The sequence below is a fragment of the Scardinius erythrophthalmus genome (assembly GCF_964197995.2).
Source record: "Scardinius erythrophthalmus genome assembly, chromosome: 21".
NCBI lineage: Eukaryota > Metazoa > Chordata > Actinopteri > Cypriniformes > Leuciscidae > Scardinius > Scardinius erythrophthalmus.
The window spans coordinates 13,829,702-13,851,338 of record NC_138241.1 but is presented as its reverse complement, the minus strand read 5'-3'; the positions used below and the strand labels follow the sequence as shown (position 1 = coordinate 13,851,338).

The 21,637-nt window shown below is 38.5% G+C and overlaps 1 protein-coding gene across 1 annotated transcript in view; it reads right to left on the bottom strand.

Annotated features, from left to right (window-relative positions):
• loxl4 (lysyl oxidase-like 4) overlaps nucleotides 1–18,911 on the bottom strand; it is a 38,804-nt gene extending 19,893 nt beyond the window's left edge. The window contains exons 1-7 of the mRNA XM_081350150.1: nucleotides 18,872–18,911; nucleotides 16,507–16,822; nucleotides 13,387–13,712; nucleotides 12,775–12,989; nucleotides 2,651–2,689; nucleotides 2,305–2,518; nucleotides 735–915 (exon numbers count right to left, since the gene is read on the bottom strand). Of these exons, the coding sequence (XP_081206276.1) occupies nucleotides 735–915; nucleotides 2,305–2,518; nucleotides 2,651–2,689; nucleotides 12,775–12,989; nucleotides 13,387–13,712; nucleotides 16,507–16,801 (1,270 nt within the window). The 5' untranslated portion in view covers nucleotides 16,802–16,822; nucleotides 18,872–18,911. The remainder of the gene's footprint in view (nucleotides 1–734; nucleotides 916–2,304; nucleotides 2,519–2,650; nucleotides 2,690–12,774; nucleotides 12,990–13,386; nucleotides 13,713–16,506; nucleotides 16,823–18,871) is intronic.
• Nucleotides 18,912–21,637: the final 2,726 nt, after the last annotated feature.

Sequence of the window (21,637 nt, the reverse complement as noted above, 5' to 3'; positions counted from 1 at the left end):
CAATTCCCCATCGTCCAAATTAAACAATTCCCCATCGTAAGTACACATTGATGGCCTAAGACACGAAACGAGCGGTTTGTGTGAGAAAACGAACAGTATTTATATCGTTGTTATCTCTTGAAAACAGCACACGTCTAAATGATCTGACGGCGCGGGCAGGTATAGATATATATATAGATGTCGCCTTGGCTACTGCAGTTCATTGGAACGAAACCGTAGCCAAGGGACATCTAGTGTATATATCTATACCCGCCCGCGAGCGGGTATAGATGTATACACTAGATGTCGCCTTTGCTACTGCAGTTCATTGGAACGAAACCGTAGCCAAGGCGACATCTATGTATATATCTATACCCGCCCGCGCCGTCAGATCATTTGGACGTGTGCTGTGTTACAAGAGGTAAAAACAATATAAATACTGTTCATTTTCTCACACAAACCGCTCGTTTCGTGTCTTAGGCCATCAATGTGTACTTACGATGGGAAATTGTTTAATTTGGACGATGGGGAATTGTTTTAATTTGGACTCTGTGCTTGTGTTTTGATACAGTGACCATCGACCTGCATTATATGACTGACAGACAAGAACGGTTTGACCTAAAAATATCCAAATTGAAACTACTGCGGAAAAAAAGACACCTACATCTTGGATGCCCTTGAGGTAAGCTAAAACATACCAAAATTTATTTTCAAAGTGAACTATCCCTTTAAGCTTAAACTACTGCAATTCTCACCTTGACCCATGTATGCTCCGGAAAGAGCCTCTTTGGCAGAGCCGAAGCCCAGCTCTCTGCACACCACGCTGGCTGAGATACGGTCCCACAGGTGGTCAACCACAGTTCCCCACTTCCCCTCGCGCAGAACCTCGACTCTGCCTTCTCCCAGACGTGGCCCTGACTTCAGGCGCACTGACAGCTATGAGAGGAGAAAAGAGATTGACAAGGTTACTTTCAGGAAATCATAATTTTCCACCTCAGTCCCAAAGTACCAGGGTTATTATAACCGCAATAGACTTTTGAGGACCACCAGTGGGACTGCCTTCCCAAATCTTCAGATTAGTGGTCAACCAATATGTTTTTTTTTTTCAATGGTTAATTCTAATAGCCCCAACCCTAAATATCTGTTTATAACCCATGACAAAACGGTACATTACAACTGTACGCGTTTTTAAAAGTTTGTTACGCTCACCAAGGTTGCATTTATTTGATCAAAAATACAGTAAAATAATACTGTAATATTATGAAATGTTATTATAATTCACTGCTATTCTAATATATTTTAAAATGTAATTTACTCATGTGATGGCAAAGCTGAATTTTCAGCATCATTACTCCAGTCTTCAGTGTCACATGATCCTTCAGAAATCCTTTTAATATGCAGATTTTTTTCTCAAGTAAAAATTCTTATTATCAACATTGAAAACGGTTGTGCTGCTTAATGTTTTAGTGGAAACCTTGATGCATTTTGTTCAGGACTAATTGATGAATAGAAAGTTTAATTTCAATAATGGCATAATGAGGGTCAAATCTGATTATAGTAATTATTAGTGTTAAGTGATTTATTTGTGTGATTTTTGAGTTATGTATTCAGTATAACCATTAAAATGTAATGATGATGAGTGGGGACAAATCGGTTATTCTGATACAAACATTAAAAACGTATACTTTTTATTTCTAAAATATTAGATAATAGATTTTTTTTTTTATCTTTGGACATACCGTTTGAATACCATATTAATACTTTCGTAATTTCCATCACCGACTTTGACGTTATCAATGTGTCACATTAAAGGTGCAATGCGCAACACCTCATGTTAAAAATACCCGTTTTTCTAACCCATACATGCTTAAACAATTGTCTGATGGGCTGAATGAGCCCTTCTCTGATCACTGCGATTGCCTCTATAATCCTGTACAGTAAAATAAATAAGAGGGATTCAGGACGGAATTTGAGACTGGGCGTGACGTCATGAGCGTGCACACCTCTGGTTGCAGTTTCGCTTGTCGCCAGAGGGGGCATAGTTCTGCAAAAACTCAGAGACTTGCGCAATGCACCTTTAAGAGTGATGCAAAAGAAAATTTGAAATCCGATTTGAGCTGACAGAGTGTCCAGATTGAGACACATTCTGTAAAACTCTGATTGAAATCGCATTTCAAATCACCTCCAAATGTGGTTTGAATAAGGTTTGAAAAATTCAGGTTCATGTGTTTTTTTTCCTGTCTAGACTATCTGGATAAAATCTGGAAATGCAAAAAATTGGATTTTTGCTGGCAGTTTGAACAGTCTAAATGTTTCAAGGATTACCTGCACAGGGTGAGGTGCCTGGGGTCTGCCAGAGGACATACGAGCAAATTGCGGTCCTGGGACACAGCGGACCACAGCATGGCGACCGTTCTTACAGGGGGCGGGGCTTCGCGGGATTGACAGCTGGGCGTGACAATTCTCTAGGCTGGGCTCTGTACCCAGACAATGTACTTTCTCAACCCAGAATCCCTTCTTCTTTGTCATCTGACTCAATCTAGGAGACAACATAGTTCACAAGGGCATTAGTATATTAAGTTAAATTAAGAGTAATAAGATGTTCTGATGTAAAGAAATGTGCTTCAGTGTGCATGTAGATATTCAGAAAAGAAGAGTAAACTGAATTCACCTTGTTGTTGAATCCTTGACCTTTTTATCCCATATTTTTCTGTAAATAGAAAACATCTGACATGTGATACAATTCATGATGCTGTTAATAATATAAAATATTATTAATAATATAAAACATATTACACTCGAAATGAGGCAAAATAAATGTACTGACTGAGAGCCATAAACCACATGAGATTTTGTCGTTAGGAGGCAGTTATAGTGAGTAAAAACTCACTATTCTAGGTCTTGACCGGTTCATTACCATTGTGTTTTTATTCAAAATACTTCAAACTAAAGATTCATCTGTTTACATTGCTGTTATAATAATAAAATGTATGGCCCACAGACACAGACATCAAAGAACATGTGTTTTAACTTCATGTACCACTAAACTGGCTTTCAAATATGTACATTCTATAAACAGATATTTCCACTGGCATGTTGGTATCCCGGAATGGGCGCAGTAAGACTTCCCAAAAACAAACTGAGACAAACTAGAGAGAGAGAGAGAGAGAGAGAGAGAGAGAGAGAGAGAGAGAGAGAGAGATAGAGAGAGAGATAGAGAGAGAGAGAGAGAGAGAAAGCGTGTGAGAGAGAGGGAGAGATCCACCCATGAACACCTTCCCTCTAATGCACCTGTCATCACAGTGACACATTTTATAATCACTGTCATCATCCACTGTCTGTCCAACTAAATGTGGTAGTTATTAAAGATTCGTGCTGGTATAACCCAAAGGATTTTACTCTGATTTAGCAGAATCTGTTTTTATGACTACACACACAAAATAGTTTATCAAATGTCTACTTTAATAAGGACTTTCAATATGTAAATTCAATCCAGATTTAATAATCTCAATTTCCTGACGGACGCATCTTAACGAATAAAATTCAAGAGATAATATCAGTCAACAGAAAAGAAACAAGTCAACTGCTGTGTGGAATCTCCAGTTCAATGACCTCATAAAGTATTCTGGATGTTTCTTCCATATGACATTCTGTAGCCGAGTAACATTCTTGTAACTCGTGTCTAAAGCTACAGAACTCCATCTTAAAAATGATCATTTACAGCTGGAATTCAAATAAATAATTTCATATAATTTATATATGAAGTTGTCCTTTTACATATCAAATGTAGTTCTCTGAACATGAAAAGATGCTTTACAATAACTAATATACATGGCTGGCACTGAAATACCCACCTGCTCATGTAATTAGTCCAAGAGTTCCACCCTTGGTTTACTGCTGAACCAAGAAAACTTAATGATAGAGAGAGCTGGTCTGTTTGGAGACAACAATCATGCCACTGTTTTAAGCATTAGTCTACATACACACAAAACACACACACACACTCTAACCCTAACCCTAAACTTGCCTACTTGAAACTCAACATGAAACCAAATTGCCTTAGCAATTATTTCCTAAGTGCAGGTCATATATTTGGTCATCGCCTTTGATTAGAAGAAAAATAATTGTGCCTCATCCTGTACAATGTATGTGATATAATACAAAATATAAATAATGAAAATAATGAAAAATCTCTCACACCACAACACCGAATGTTGAATGCCTAAACTGATTATTGTGCTTGACCCTCAAAGGTGATTCTCAATGAACTGAAAATTTGTTTAAAATAAGTTTAAATCCTGCAATTAAATGACTGAGCCAAAAATGACAGTACAAACTCCATAAATATAGAAGGTCATTTTTCTTTCTGAACACAGTCTGACTGGGGCACTGCCTTAGACCGACGACCTGAATCCGAACCATTAAAATATTGTATTTCATTTCTTGAGATGCTCGTCTAAGGATATTTCCTTATTGTGGTTTAAGTCTTTCAGTTTCCTCGGTGACAGAGTGTGTCCTGCTGACACAGCAGCCTATGGGGCGCAGCTATAATTGTAATCTGTCTTTCCCTTACTCGCCAGAAACCTGGAAATCTTCTGAGGGACCCAACATTTAATTACAGCATCTTCAGCTGAGGATCCAGAAGAAGCAGTGTCAGGGCGGGGTGGCTCGCGATCTCTGAGACGCTGAGTGGGAGCGTGAGGGATCGCTCTTCAGTACATCTGCCAAGTCTGGTGCTCTTTGGAGACTTAACAAAATGCACGTAATACATGGTGAGGTCAGGTACTGGGCACGCTCGCAGACGAGGAAGAGCCAAATGGAGATTCTCTAGGACGTAAGCCACAAAAACCACAGCTAGCTCTATAAGCTCTAATTTAAGTTCAAACAGCATCTTCAAGTTGCTGTTTGTGGCATGTCTTTGAGTCATGCATAAACAAAAGCTTGCTTAGGTGTTCCTGTGACCTCAAGATTAGGATTCTCAGGAAAAAAGGCACACAGCTTTAAAAAAAAAAAAGATAACAAAAACCTGTCAATGATCTTATCTGCTGGGTAAGATATTTTTTTTTTTAGAGCATAACAAATTTAAAAGCACATTTATCGGGGCATTTTGTAATGCAGCAGCAGACAGACCTTAGAAGAATCATCAGCAGAAAGCACGTACAACACTTATAACGCCCCAGCACAAACCTAAAAAAGATTTTAGGCCGCAGACCCATAAGATTAAGGTGGTGCTTTTTATAATGAGCACATGGGATGGCATGCCAGCACGGCCAAAGTCCATTCACATGATGGGAATAAAATAGTTGTGCTGCGAGTGTGGTAACTCAAAAAAATGCTTCTGAATGCCTTTATTTCAAACCAAATTATTAACTAAACTAAGAAAACCTGCTCAGAGTTAAATGGATTTGCATGGTCATGAAATAAAAATGTGCTTGTGCAACAGACAAATAAGAAGGTTGATTGGTAGGTAGGTAGGAAGGAAGGAGGGGTAGAAAATAAGAAGGGAGGTAGGCAAATACTGTAGATTTGGTGGATAGGTGGATAAGTAGTTTGGGTAAAGGTAGGTAGGTAGATAAAACTGGTAAATATGTAGAAAGTAGGTAAATGATAGGTAGTTAACCAAGAAGGTAGGTAGACAGGAGGGGGGTGAAAATAAGTAAGAAGGTAGATAGGAGGATAAGTATTTAGGTAGGTAAAAAGGTAGGTAGGCAGTTTGGTAGGAGTGTAAAAAATAGGTTGGTAGAAAGGTAGGTAGGTAGCCTGGTAATACCAAACTCTGCTACTTCGCTTTGCTTCGTAGACAGAGTCTGGAATGGCATAATAGAGAAGTGTTTTCTTTCTCGCGGGGGGGCGCTTGTCTGAAGTTTAAAATCATTGGTTACCAGTAAGCCAATCACATAACGTTTGGTTATGACGTGTGTTATGCGCAGGCTCAGCCGCATCTAACTTCCACTGTAAACACATGTATGATGCGAAAACAAAACCATCGAGCAAAATACCGTAGTGAACATGGCTGTGAACGACTTTTGCAGATTATGTGAAGTAAATCTACGCATCCATGGTACAATCAGCGTCTACGTCACGGCTCTCAGTCCGCCCTCTGTTCGTTGATTGGCCGGCTGTTTTGAGGCCGGAGGGAAGAAAGGTCGCTATCTCAGACTGAGTACAGGAGCGAACTGAAATTGAGCGGAAGTATGAAGTCTGACGTAGTCAGGCTAGTAGGTAGGTACATAGGAGGGTAAAAAAAATAGGCAGATGGGTAGGTAAGTAGGCAGTTGACTAAGTAGGCAGGTAATAACAGTTAAAAGATAGGTAGGTACGTATATGATAGGTAGTTGACTAAGAGGTAAGTAGGTAGATAACTAGGATGGTAAAAAGATTGATAGGTAGGTAACTAGGTTGCAGGAGACAAAAATATGTATGCAGGCAGATGGATAATGTGGATAGGTTTATAAGTAGTAGGCAAGTAAAAAGGTAGGTAGGTAAGTACAAAGGAAGATTAAAAAAAATAGGTAGATATGTAGGAAATTAGATAAATGATAGGCAGTTATCCAAGTAAGCAGGTAGGATGGGAAGAAAATATATAGGAAGGTAGATAGATACTTTAGATGGGCAAGTACAGCAAGTTGGTTGGTGGATATATGGATAAGTAAAGTAGGTTAAAAAAGGGGTTGGAAGGTGAAAAGATAGGTAGGCGAGTAGGTGAATGATAGGCTGACAGTCACAAGTTGTTGCAGGCAGACAGATGAAGACAAGGCAAGTTTATGTATATAGCACATTTCATACACTATGGTAATTCAAAGTGCTTTACACAGAAAGGAATTAAAATAATCCCAAAATAAAAGCAAAGAAAATTAAAACAGTTATAAAAGGAATTAAAAGAGATATAAAGATGACACAGTTATAAAAGGAATTAAAAGAGAAAAAGATGATACATAGATCTTCTCATCTGGCATAAACACCGGTGTATCATATTTTTCACAGCTCCCAGTTTTACTCTGATATTTTCCTATGGTGATTACACTGTGTCTGTGGTATTCTTGCGGCGTGCCTAAGAAATCTATTGTATGTCTCCAATACACCCGATTTATCCCTAAAATCGGACAAGAGGAGCTCTGACTCACGGGGTAACCTCGGGTTCACTGCCCCATCAGTCCGCACCCCAAAGATTTGTTCAGAAGCTCTAGGAATGGAATCGGTCCAGTCCACACCCCACAGAACCTTGACTTTAATTACACATCAAATTCACTACTCCACTACAGACTCAGGTCATCAGCATGGTTTCATCTCTCAAGTTCCCCAATTAAGTAATTTATGTTTGTCTCTTACACAATTATCAGTGCCATTTGAGTTCAGTTTAGAATCAAAAAGAGGAATACAGTGTCAGGAATCAGAGGAATATCAGTTGGACGTACAGTGGATGCAGTTATAAAAAGTATTAAAAGAGTAAAAAGATTATACATAAATAAACTTCTCATCTGGCAAAACAAGTACATACTTTCCACAGCTGCTTGTTTTACTGTGAGATTTTCCCATGTTGATTTGTACTGTGTCTGTGGTGTTCTATCTATTTTGTACGTCTCCAATAGACCCGATTTGTCCCTAAAATCGGACAGGAGGAGCTCTAGGACTGACTCACGGGGTAACCCTGGGTTCACTGCCCCACCAGTCCTCACCCCAAAGAATAAGAAGAATAAAGTTCCAACATGAATTTAATAACAATTATCCAAAAGGTAAACAGAAGGTGGCTTCACACATAATCATAAGACAGACCAGACAAAGAATGAACGCGAGGGAACAATTTATATAGTGACGCAAACAAGATGATTAATATAACACAGCTGAACCAAACAAATTCATAATGACGGTGACCATGGTAACAAAGGAGCGGCAGGAAAAATCAAACAAAGGAACATGAGAATTAATGAAAACAAACAAAAAGTCTATGATAACTAAGACAAACTGTACATAACTGTGACAGTGACTATGTAGGTAGGTCTAACCCAATGAGAGTAAACTAAAAGAAAAGTAGGAAACCAGTCACAGTACCATATAAATATGTTATATGTATAAACCCATTATGCAGATAGACAACCTGTATAAATGCCCTTTTAGAATAAGAGCTGAAATTTAGCCCAGAAACTCCCAACAGTAATCTGCTCTTTACATATGTACTTAAAATAACTGATCAATAAAGACAAGACTGTGAAAATACAGCTTGGCTGGAAACACTCTGTGAGGAGGCAGGAGAAAGTCAAGGGTGACAATGTCAATAAAATCATTAAACAAACTTGAAACTCTTTCTCCAGCAACAGACACTTTGAAGGCTTTAAACTGATGTCCTTTTCCAATAACAATCAGCAGGAATATTAGACTTCTTACTTAAATCTAAGCGTTCAGAACAGACCGTTCATTTCACTAGCACTGGGGTCTAGATAGCATCAGTACGTTTGAAAGATCTTTTAATCATTGCTTAAGTGCTCAAGTTTGTGAAAGGTGCCTGGGGAACAGAGATAAGGGAAACAGACATGCTTTTCCAACCAACAGAGGAGGTGAATCTTTCACTTTCTAAGCGGTGTCCGCAAAATAATATAGGGTTTAAAGACAATTGGAAAAGTTTTTCATCACCTTTCATCACATCTCCAGTGCGAGCTGGAGGGAGAACTGTGGGAACAGTTTTCATGTGTAGGGGTGCGTACTTCATAGTGAGCACACAACCTACATTTATTACATCTCCCGCACGAGCTGGAGGAGAGGTTAATACTTTGGGAACAGTGCCTGTGTGTAGGGGTGCGTACTTTATTGTGGGCACGTGACCTACATATGACACAGACAGCAAAGAGCTCTTTTCGTGCTTTATTTGTGTCGCCGTAAAAATGGCGTTTGTTTGCAGGTTTGTGTGTGAAGGAGGCGTCCGGTGAACCCAGGAAGCCGGCGTCCTCAGGGCTGCGAAGCAGAGGGCTTGTTTCGCTGAAAGTTTGTCGATGGCGGCGAAGGCTTCTATCCAGAGATCAGCGAAGTGGAGTGTTCGCTGAAGGAGATAAAATCTGAGTTCCTTGGCAAAGAATGGGTGCTTATATAGCCATAAGCCACGGCCATTCTGACGGGCTCTGACGCGCTAGGGCGTCTGAGCCGCCTCGCCATTCGTGCAGTCGCTGCAGTTTTCCCATAGCGTAAGCTAGCCTTACGCAATACGAGAGACCTCTCGAAAGGGATCACTGTATCCATGCAACTGATAGCAGCGGCAACGAGCGCTCAGCTTGATTTAAAGAAACAACACATTTTAGCGGAAGTACCGCAAGCAACTAAATGAATGCTCTGCTATAGTTAACTGGAGATGTTTTATTTATTTGTATTAGGTACATCCGTGCCTCATGATGTTTGAATCCATGTGCTAACACACTATCGCTGTAAAGCTGCTTTGAAACAAACAAATCTGTATGGTAACAAGTGCTACATAAATAAAGATGACTTGACCATCATATATTCTGCAATTTAAACAGCATAAAGTAATTAGAGCACCATTTACTTGCCTCAAAAAAGTCTGGTATTGTTATTATTATTATTTATTGCTACACTTCAATATGTGAATTATTCCATCAGAAAATTAACACTTTTAACGTTGTCAGTCTTTAAAACAACGGAGCTGCGCACTTCAGTTGATTTCTCCAATTCAGAATCTGACACAGACTGATTCATGTTCCATACGGGTCAGTATGGAGTAGTGCCTGCCCGAAGGCCTACCAGCGATTTTGAAATTTTGTGAGCCCTGTTCATTCATTCAGGAGAGGAAGTATTGTCTAAACCAACAACATGTATGTTAGACCCTTTACCGACTAAGCTATTGAAAGTGATATTTTCAGAGGTCATAGATCCTCTTCTTAATTTCATTAATTCATCTTTGGCTATTTATACATCTTTGGCTGGCTATTATTAAACCTCTTATTAAAAAAAAACGCAACTTGATCGTACAGAATTTGTCAATTACAGGCCGATCTCGAATCTACCTTTTCTGTCAAAATTAATAGAAATGGCACTATCCTCACAACTATGTTCCTTTTTAGAAAGCAATGATACCTGCGAGGATTTCAAGTCAGGATTTAGACCATATCATAGCACTGAGACTGCTCTCATTAGAGTTACAAATTATTTGCTCCTATTATCCGATCGTGGTTGTATCTCGCTATTAGTGTTACTCGATCTTAGTGCTGCATTTGATACTATCGACCATAACATTATTTTAAATAGACTCGAAAATTATGTTGGCATTAGTGGAATTGCACTAGCATGGTTCAGATCATTATCTGACCATTATCAGTTTGTAGCAGTAAATGAAGAGATGCTTTATCGATCAAAAGTTCAGTATGGGGTAACACAAGGCTCAGTACTAGGACCGTTGCTGTTCACCCTGTACATGCTACCATTAGGAGATATCATTAGGAAACATGGCATTAGCTTTCACTGTTATGCTGATGATACTCAGCTCTATATTTCTACGAAACGCACCAATTCACAAAATTAACGGAATACATAGCTGATATAAAAATTTGGATGACTAGTAATTTCCTACTACTTAATTCTGAAAAAACAGAGTTTCAAATTATTGGGCAAAAAACCTCTGCACGTATTAAACCAGAATACTGTCTAACAATTGATGGCTGATCTGTCAAGTCTTCGTCGTCGGTTAGGAACCTGGGTGTGCTTTTTGATACCAATCTTTCATTTGAATGCCACGTTTCTAGCATCTGTAAAACCGCATTCTTCCATCTTAAAAATATATCTAAATTACGACGTATGCTTTCAATGAAAAATGCGGAACAGTTAGTTCATGCGTTCATGACCTCAAGGCTAGATGATTGTAATGCTCTACTGGGTGGTTGCCCTGAACGCTTAATAAACAAACTACAGCTGGTCCAAAACGCAGCAGCTCTAGTTCTTACTAGAACCAGAAAGTATGACTGTATTAGCCCCATTCTGTTAAACATTGTATACATTTTAAAATATTGCTGACTACTTACAAAGCACTAAATGGTTTAGCTCCGCAGTACTTGAGCGAGCTCTTAATGGATTATAGTCCTTCACGTCTACTGCGATCTCAAATTTCTGGCCAGTTGATAATACCTAGAATATCAAAATCGACTGCAGGCGGTAGATCCTTCTCCTTTTTAGCACCTAAACTTTGGAACACTCTTCCTAACATTGTCCCGGAAGCAGACACACTCTGTCAGTTTAAATCTAGACTAAAAACGGATCTATTTTACCTGGCATTCATAAAGAACATTATACATTTCTGTTATTCAAATCAGTTAAATGATTATTAGGCTGCATAGATTAGGTCAGCTGGAACCGGAGACACTTCCTATAACACCTGATGTGCTCGTTGCATCATAAGAAGAATGGCATCTATGCTAATGTTAGTCTTTCTGTTTATTCCGCGGTTTACTGAAGTCAGCTGGATCCGGGCCGTATCCAGATCAGATGGTGGACCTGCGCCTGAGGTGCCAGCCTCATCAGCCCTTTGAAGGCCTCATCGACACGACAGCCATCAGCACAGATCCTAAACAAAGTCGTCTCCATACCGGCGTGATGACTCCGACTTCCAACCAGAGGGAACTAGATAAATATTCTGAATGTTCTGATCCAATCTGAGTTCTGACCTGTAATGCTGCCTGAATCATAATCATTCACTGTTCGTTGGCCAGAGGACAACTGGCCCCCGACTTAGCCTGGTTTCTCCCAAGGTTTTTTTTTCTCCATTCTGTCACCTGATGGAGTTTTGGTTCCTTGCCACTGTTGCCTTGGCTTTTGGCTTGCTTAGTTGGGGACATTTAATATTCAACAATATTATTGATCTGCCTTACTTAAGGTGGACGATGACGCAATTTTCTTCTTGAAACAAACTTTGTTGTATTATTTTCATGTTTTCACTGTGAAGCTGCTGTGATACAATCTGTATTGTAAAAAGCACCATATAAATAAAGGTGACTTGACTTTCCACTACATGCAGAGACAAACATCTTTTTGTGCTTAGAAATGAACTTTTTCTACTTGCAATATCATCCTCACATCAACCTGTGTGGTCCAACAAACATAGCAAATCCAAACAAACAAAACAAGAGGAAAAAATAGATAAAGATAGGATCCCTTGAATAACAGGTACCAGTCTTTCTATATTTTTTTTTCTTAAATTATACTGAAATTGAAGTATCTTTTTTCAAGAAATTACTTTAATACTATCAAATATTTGGTAACACCTTATTTTACATTGTCATTTTTACACGTTACATGTAGTTACTGTAGTTATAATTAATAATATTTCACAATCTTACTCTTTTAATTATATTTTTTATTAAACAAATGCAGCCTTGGTGAGCATAAGAGACTTAAAAAAACGTTCAAAAACAAAATTGACCCTAAAATTTAGAGTTTTTGATTCAACATCAATATTTAACCAAATTTGACCTGTATTTACCCTTACTTAAACAGCATGTTAAAATAAATCTGTTGCTGGCTGATACAGTTCTGCTATATGTGAACCAGACAGTCTTTTCCTGTCCAAGTGGGCAGTTTTTGGACAGAATATGCTGCAGTCTGGGCTAGATTTTATGTTATTAGTCAAAAGTCTGGGAAACCCTATACTAACACAATGAAATTCACACAACTAATATCATCCAATAACAGGGAATTAGCACTAAATGTTGGATTTTAATATAATACTAATTATCTCAGGACCAAAATCTCAGAGAATAATGCCAGTGCACATGTTGTATTTTTCATTAGAAGTGCAAAACTCACTTGTAGGTGTTCATGTTGGGCTGCTCCGCGTCAGGAAAGCCAAGCATCCCACACACAACTCTGCTGCTATTCAAACTCCAGCCTTTATCGCACACCTGTCTCCATCTCCCAGCATGCTTTACTTCCACCACACCCTCCGTGACAAGAGTGCGCCTCTTTGTAACCGTCAAGACTGGCTTGAGACGGACTTCCTCAATCCTCACCCTACTGGCAGACTAGAGGAAGATTGAAAACACAACATTTTCTCATGAGCATACCTGCAAGTTTGCCCAACAATGAAACATCTCATATTGATTCAAACCCTTTATTCTTTCATGTGTCATGCATAAAAATGGCAGAAAGTACTATAAAAGAATTGGAAAAAGTGGCCAATTGCAACAAGTGCACTAGATTCCAAGTAGGATATTCTTTAAAAAGTATTATTTTGTGTTCCACCGAAGAAGGAAAGTAAGATGAGTTTGGAACAACATCAAGATGAATAAATGCTTTGTTTAATTTTCCAACTAAATGAAGAAAATGCAGATGAGATTACTTATGGATTAAAACGTCAAGGTCAGGATTCGGTTTAGAGTTAATCATAAGCATTTCAGATCTACTTCATTCTCTGTTTACCGGATTATGAAACTGCTGTCTGGAGAACTGATCCCATCCGGTATGATCCTGGGAATGTCCATTGCCTTGCCTGAGATGTGCATGTGTTCTTGAACTGGAGTAAATGTCCTGCCAACGGTTGGAGGTGACTGCGTTTGGTCTGAGAGCGATGGTGTGCCCTCTTCTGGTGACTCCAGGATGCACTTGGTCCAGCCTTCTCTCTGGACTACAGACCACCCCGAGATCCTCAGTGTGTTTGCAGTCATGAACACCCCACCCGTTCGACTTGCAGTCTTTCAAAGTTTTCTCTGTTCCTTCACACCTCACATTATCCATCCAAATGGGGCCTGTGGCAGATGTTACAGGTTACAAAAGCACTAGATGAATAAAACATCAGTTATGGGTCTTAAAATGCCCTTATTATGCTTTTTTGGATATTACCTATGGCTGGTTGTGAATATAAAATGTCTTGCAAAGTTTCAAAGATCAAACTGCACAACAAATGGAATTATTGTCTCCCAAACCATTTCTGAACTGCCTGAAACAAGTCGTCAGTGATTCCAGTCTTAGGCCGTGTTTACACCTGGTATTAAGATGGGTTTTGATCGATCAGATCATCAGTAGATGAGAGAGACACATTCCCGTTTACACCTGCTGTCTTTTGGTCTTTTTTCCACTTTCAACCACTTCTGTCCTGATTTCTTCGAGGGGAGGGTCTATTGGCAGGTAAATGTATGTGTTTTTTTGCGCAATTTACATATGAATGTGACCGGAGATGACGGAAAAAAACACGGAGAGCAGCCGATTTCGTTTCTATTGTGATAGCCGCAAGCCCACGCCGAACACAGTTTGTGTTAGAAATCAAGAATGGTGAGAGAACATGTGCTTGGTACGTTTTTCGTTTTTAAACCAAACTTGGGTCTTCATCCGACAAAGTTTCAATCCTTTCTGTCTAGCGTGCTTCCCATGTTTACGCATTAGGTCAGTAGAAGGAGAGAAGGCGGTCTTTTGTGGCTGTTCGAACGCATTCAACCACATGAGCGTTAAGACAACAAAAGCAATGTGGTCGAATGTGTTTTTGACTACCACTGGAAGTGGTTGAAAGTGGACAAGCTCAAAATGTTTTAGACCCTGTTTACATCTGTATTTAGCAACATCCACTTGTGATCCGATCAACCAAAACGCATCTTAACATCAGGTGTAAGCAGGACCTTACTTCTTACTTTAACCTACGTACTGTAAGTTTGTAACAAATTTACATAAAGCCATCTGTTAGTCCTCATTAGATGCCACAAACAACGTCTACTTTGATCTGCCCTCCAACACTGTAGCAGAGGCCTGAAAAAGTTTGGTTCGTGTTGTCAACATGTCAAGAAGACACTGTTTTCTGCGCTGCAAAAGCAATCCACTTTGCATGCACTTCCAAAGTATGTGGACTCGAATTGTTCGAATTGATATGGTAAAATCGATGGCATCAATACTGGTATCATTATATGGTAAAGGACGTTTTGTTTCCAACATGCACTGTAAGTGGTAGACCAATCACAACAGACTGGGCCATCTGACCAATCAGAGCAGAGTAATCTCTTGGAAAGGAGGGGTTTAGAGACACCAGACTGATCGAACCATTTCAGACACTGTGAGAAAAAAGGTGATGCTGCAATGTATATAAGAGAAAAAAAAATTTTTTTTTACCTTGGATGCTTGTAAACCTATAATATGAAACCCCAGAAACAAAAGTAGGAATAATATAGGCACTTTAAATGAACAGTTCAACCAAATAAGAAAATTATATCTTTCCAAACCTGAATAACTCTCGTTTCAACACAAAAGGTGAATTTGAACCAAAAAAAAATATGACAAAATTAGTCCATACAACTCAAATGTATTTTTGTAACAAATGTAACAAATATATTACAAGTCTTCTGTAGTCATATGTCATACGTTTTGTGTAATGAACAAAATTGAGATCAAAATTGAAGTCTTTATTCACTGGAAACCCTGATATTTGAAAGTTCATAAGAAAAATAAACTAATCATTCTTAGTCAAGTAAAATATTTTCAGTGAATCAGTTCAAAACTGGACTGAATTATTCATTTTAGTATCAGATTTAAGAATCAGAATATGGTTCTCAAGTTGATTAACATTCAAGGAGAAAATTATCATTGAATAATGACTTTAATTTTGTTCTGTTCATAGCATACAGTTATAATATCTGCTTGGAAGACTTGAAATACAACATACAAGTTGCACCGACCACTTCTGTGAGACATTTATGGTTCTTTTGACATTTTTTTAAGTTTAAAGCTTCAGTCTCAAATCGTTAAATAAAGCAATCACTATTAAAACTTATTTTGTGTTAAAAAGAAAGTCATAAATGTTTGGAACGACATGAGGATGAGTAAATAAGGACAATTTTTGGGTGAACTACTTTTAAGCGAGACACTACCAATAGTTCAATTATTGTCATAAAAGACATTTTTTAAGAAAAGGTACATAAGTATACAGTAAAAGTCTGCAGACTTCATTTACACAAAACTTCTTTAATATGGGAAAGAAGTTTCACCAACAAAAACATTACAAAAGAGCTCTGGTGAAGCTGTCTGAAGGGTTTGTTTTAGTTTTAATGACAACGTTGTCCTGCCAACTAAGTGTTATACATGCTTTGGGTTAGTGGCTATCTTTATAGCTGCCTTAAAGTGAAATTACAGGGAGCGATTTGGGCGATGTAAAGAACTGTAGCTCTGTGCACTTGCACTAGTGTGAAACAGCTATTTAAAACAGCAATGCGCCTTCATACGCAATTGCGCTCAAGCCTTTCACATAATCCACAGTTACTTGTGAAAATAACAGAGATTAAAACTCTTAAACCTCAGCTACTCAGACAGCAAGTGTTTAAAATACTTAAAGGGATAGTTCACCCAAAAACTCAAAATTGGAGCATGGAGGCTTTCATCATTCATTTTTATTGTATGGAAAGAGCAGCACTGACATTCTCCTTAACATCTTTCTAAATAAAGAAAGGCATACAGGTTTGGGACAACAATGAAGGTGAGTAAATTATGACAAAATCTTAATCTTTGAGTCAAAAAAGATTCATAACCCACATGCCATGTATTTTAATAGAGAAATTCACTCACCCTCTCCCTCTCCGTACTTGGCACTGTGCGCCCATGTTATGCCACTTTGGAAACCCAGTTCCCTGCAAACCACGTTAGCGAGTTTAATGTCGACCTCGTCGTCACAAACAGTGCCCCACGTCCCGTTGTGCAGGACTTCAACTCGTCCCTCGTTTTCTCTGTGGCCGATACCTGCCAGTCGCACTTTGGCAGCGGGAGCACGCCTTGACCGGACAGGCGATTCGGGACGTGCATCCGTGCACAAAAAGAGGAGTGTGATGGTAAGAACACTCAAGGGAAAGATGGCCTGAATCATGACTACACACAGATGAGGCTTCTGGAATAGAAAACAACAGGGGTCCATGTTAGAAAATGAACTACTAAATTAAATTAACAGTAATATTAGTGAGTGATAGAGATAAATTGAGTAGTAGCTATTCGGCTGGTCATGTGATCTCAATATGGCAGCCTCCATGAGGTGACCCACTACATGTAAAATGAAACTGCTTTTATTAAGCTACTGATATGACTGGAGTCTTTGTCTAAACATCTTTTGCAAAAGCAATTTTTAAAGAATTAGCAGAACATTAAACAACTCCGTTAATAAGATGCACATCGAGTCCGAAATTTTCGTCCGAAATTTTCGCACGTTAAAAAATAAATACAACCTCACGTTGTGTCAATCACGTTTACACACTGCCTCCGAAACTTTCATCCGTCATAAAAAAATGGGATCGGGTTCGATTTTCTGTGTTTTTCACATCCGTAGCTAGTAGCAAGCATTTTGAGGGACGTTTTAAAAATTCAGAACCACCGAATGACGAATATGAAAAAATGCATATGAAAATTTTAGACTTAGTGTGCTAGGCCACATTTCACTTCAACGTCAAAACAAAAATGTAACAAATTATATTTTGTATAAAGACAAATCTATTTGAAGACCATTAGGATTTTTTGCATTATGACAACTAAACAAAAAAAAAAAAAAACAAAAAAAAATTAAATCTTAAGTTGCATCCCAAATGCACTAAACACTGCGAATTAATGCAGCATTAATCGTGCAATCAGAATTATCGTAAATACAAGTTTTCTAGTTAAACATTTAACATTAAGTTTTCTCAAGTCATATCACTGGGTAGCTTGGGAATAATTTTAACACCCAAATTCACAAGTTTGGCGGGCCACAAACTTTAAACATGGCGGAGGGGAGGACTTTTGCTGCTGTGACTGGAATTATTTATTCGTTTTTTCTACAACAGCTATCGCCTTGTCTTGTCGTTAAAGTAGTGCATATTTACAATATGAATAACAATTTGAAGCATATTGTATGTTTTATACACAACGAAAATTTGACGTATTTGACTGAAATTCCAGAATTGTCAGCAAGCTGACTCTCTACATAGCATGGTGAATGTTTATATGGTTGTCAATGAATGGGAGCTAAATATCATTTTGGATTCAATACAATTTTCCCAATAAATAGGCAAGAATAAACCCGGTGTCCTCCATGATTTCTGTTCTTTCCGACAACAAAGCACTTGAATGCGACAAGCTCGTAATCACAACTTCAGAAGTGGGAAGTAGGACATTTTATGCAACTATGTACTCAACCGTGTAGTGTATGAATTTTATAAGGTTATTTTGTCAATCAACTTCGAGGTCTGATAGCCCCTCCCCCTCCACTACGTAACAAAAGCTGCGCCAGGTGAATGCGTGAAGCGTCCAACATTCCAACTTTTGCTTTTTCGGTTAATTAATTGCATCTTCAGGATATTTAAAGCGCACTTTTTCTTTTGGGGATTTTCTGTGTGAAAACACTACTCACACTATTACTACAAAACGTCATAGAATAGCACATAGTGAATTGGGATGCACCTTTAATATCATTTTTTCTTTCTTGTTTCATTTTGCAGTTAATTATGACTCAGTCATGCTCTTTACAGGTTTAGTGAGGTTCACCCAACAGATTTGTACATGTTGCATTGGGGCATGTTAGATGGACGAAAAGTTTCAGTAGAGGTGTGATAACAGTAACCTTGTCTATGCAGGCCTAAGAAGAAACATGATTTTATAAGTATCCAAACAACAAACAGGAATAATAAGCTATTATTTCTTAATATCTATATGGAGACACATTATCAGAGATAGAAATAGAAATAGATATCAATGTATATACAAATAGATATCAATGTATATCAAATGCACATAACATTTCAACCTCATCCAGGTAAGTGGCCAGAAATCATGGGCTTAATTCATGAATCAGTCAATAAAACCCAATATAACATAAAGCATGCACTAAGAGAAGAAGAAGAAACACATATTCAATCATATCATTAGGAGCCAAGCAGACGCACCAAAGAGTTAAAAGTCAAATTTCACTCACCTGGCAGCCACACGCAAGTCACGTCAGTCACGGACTGGATGAAAATGAATGAAGGAGAAAGTTGAACATACACTCTGTCCCTCTCTCTCTCTCTCTCTCTCTCTCTCTCTCTATCACTTCTACATCCCTCCCACAGATGTCTCCATCTTTATCTCAATGTGTTTCACATCAATGCCTCTCCAGCAGAATTGTGAATTTTTTTAATTGAATTGTTCGTATTGTGATATACTTGCACTCAATTTTATACAGTACATACATTCATATGACAATTTACCTTTTAAAAGGTTCTAATATGTAACATTAATGTACCGCCCCTGCAGCTTTTGAACCTTTTACATATACAAGTGTCTGATCATTTTCTTCTAAATAACTCATTATTAGTAAAGAAACCAGGCATTTGTAATTATTTGACTATAGCGTTTAAGTTTGTTATAGAGCATATGCATGTTGCTTTTTATGTCAATGAGACTCATCTATTCATTCTATTATCCTTTCATAAAAAAATACATTTAACAAAGGGTTTTATGTAACGCATCAAATAAGAAGCTGCTATTATCGTTTGACATTTTTTATCATTTCACAACTTTTTATGGCCAACTTTGTTACACAAAGCCACAGAAAGATCTCGAGTCCTGAATAACTCCATATGTCACAATTCCAAGTAACTAAAAGAAGCTGCATAACCACATAGATGTTTCTTCAGTGAGCTGACCACAAACCTCACTCCCAAAAAAGCAAGACATCCTTCTCTTTAAACCACAGTAAGGATTCTCTTAAATATCTCAAGACTCATTTTCACCTCATCCACACATCGTTCGGTCACTCTATAGATAAACCGGACAGCTACTTGTTTTTATTTGTACATACTTTAAATGTTTACATGTCTGTGAGCTTTATGAGAGAAAAGTTTGTGACAAAATTAGCATGTTCTGTTGATAGTGTATTTCAGTTTTACCTCAGAAGGACTGTTTTAGATTCACCGGCATATTTCTAGCAAATCACATCCATAACCGTGCGCAAGGTGGGCTGCACCTCAGAAACAATTACCGTAACTTCCATGCACAGATTTAGAAGCAAACAAGAGAAATTTTAAAACGCCCACATGCAAAAAATGCCCTACCATCAAGAGAAAATATTTAACAATTTCCGTAATTACCTAACCTCTGTTCACATATTCGCTGTCAATTGATTTTTTTTTTTTTTTTTTTTTTTTTGCCAAAGTTGGTGTGACTATGTGCTTGAATGCAGGTCCTTCCCACTGGGTAAACCAAGACAGGAAGGGGGGTGGGGGGGGGGGGGTACTGTTAGAACAGCGAATCAAAGAGAAATCTTGCCAACTGACTGGAAGAGAGAGAAACAGAGCCAAAAATATACATCAGCACCTCAAATCAACAAGATTGCTATTTCTACCTATATACATATACATTATATGTGACTCATCATGGGTGGCATACGTGACATACACTGGCTGCCAAAAGCCAAAAGTTTGGACACACCCACTCATTCCTTATTATTACTGTTTTTCCACATTTTATAATAATGGTAAAGTCATAAAAACTATAAAATAGCACAAACTGAATAACGTGATGATTTATAGTTTATAATGTGTGTGTATATAAATATATATATATATATATATATATATATATATATATATATATATATATATATATATATATATATATATATATATACACTCACCTAAAGGATTATTAGGAACACCATACTAATACTGTGTTTGACCCCCTTTCGCCTTAAGAACTGCCTTAATTCTACGTGGCATTGATTCAACAAGGTGCTGAAAGCATTCTTTAGAAATGTTGGCCCATATTGATAGGATAGCATCTTGCAGTTGATGGAGATTTGTGGGATGCACATCCAGGGCACGAAGCTCCCGTTCCACCACATCCCAAAGATGCTCTATTGGGTTGAGGTCTGGTGACTGTGGGGGCCATTTTAGTACAGTGAACTCATTGTCATGTTCAAGAAACCAATTTGAAATGATTCGAGCTTTGTGACATGGTGCATTATCCTGCTGGAAGTAGCCATCAGAGGATGGGTACATGGTGGTCATAAAGGGATGGACATGGTCAGAAACAATGCTCAGGTAGGCCGTGGCATTTAAACGATGCCCAATTGGCACTAAGGGGCCTAAAGTGTGCCAAGAAAACATCCCCCACACCATTACACCACCACCACCAGCCTGCACAGTGGTAACAAGCCATGATGGATCCATGTTCTCATTCTGTTTACGCCCAGTTTGGACTCTACTCAACAGAAATCGAGACTCATCAGACCAGGCAACATTTTTCCAGTCTTCAACTGTCCAATTTTGGTGAGCTAGTGTAAATTGTAGCCTCTTTTACCTATTTGTAGTGGAGATGAGTGGTACCCGGTGGGGTCTTCTGCTGTTGTAGCCCATCCGCCTCAAGGTTGTGCATGTTGTGGCTTCACAAATGCTTTGCTGCATACCTCGGTTGTAACGAGTGGTTATTTCAGTCAAAGTTGCTCTTCTATCAGCTTGAATCAGTCGGCCCATTCTCCTCTGACCTCTAGCATCAACAAGGCATTTTCGCCCACAGGACTGCCGCATACTGGATGTTTTTCCCTTTTCACACCATTCTTTGTAACCCTAGAAATGGTTGTGCATGAAAATACCAGTAACTGAGCAGATTGTGAAATACTAAGACCGGCCCGTCTGGCACCAACAACCATGCCACGCTCAAAATTGCTTAAATCACCTTTCTTTCCCATTCTGACATTCAG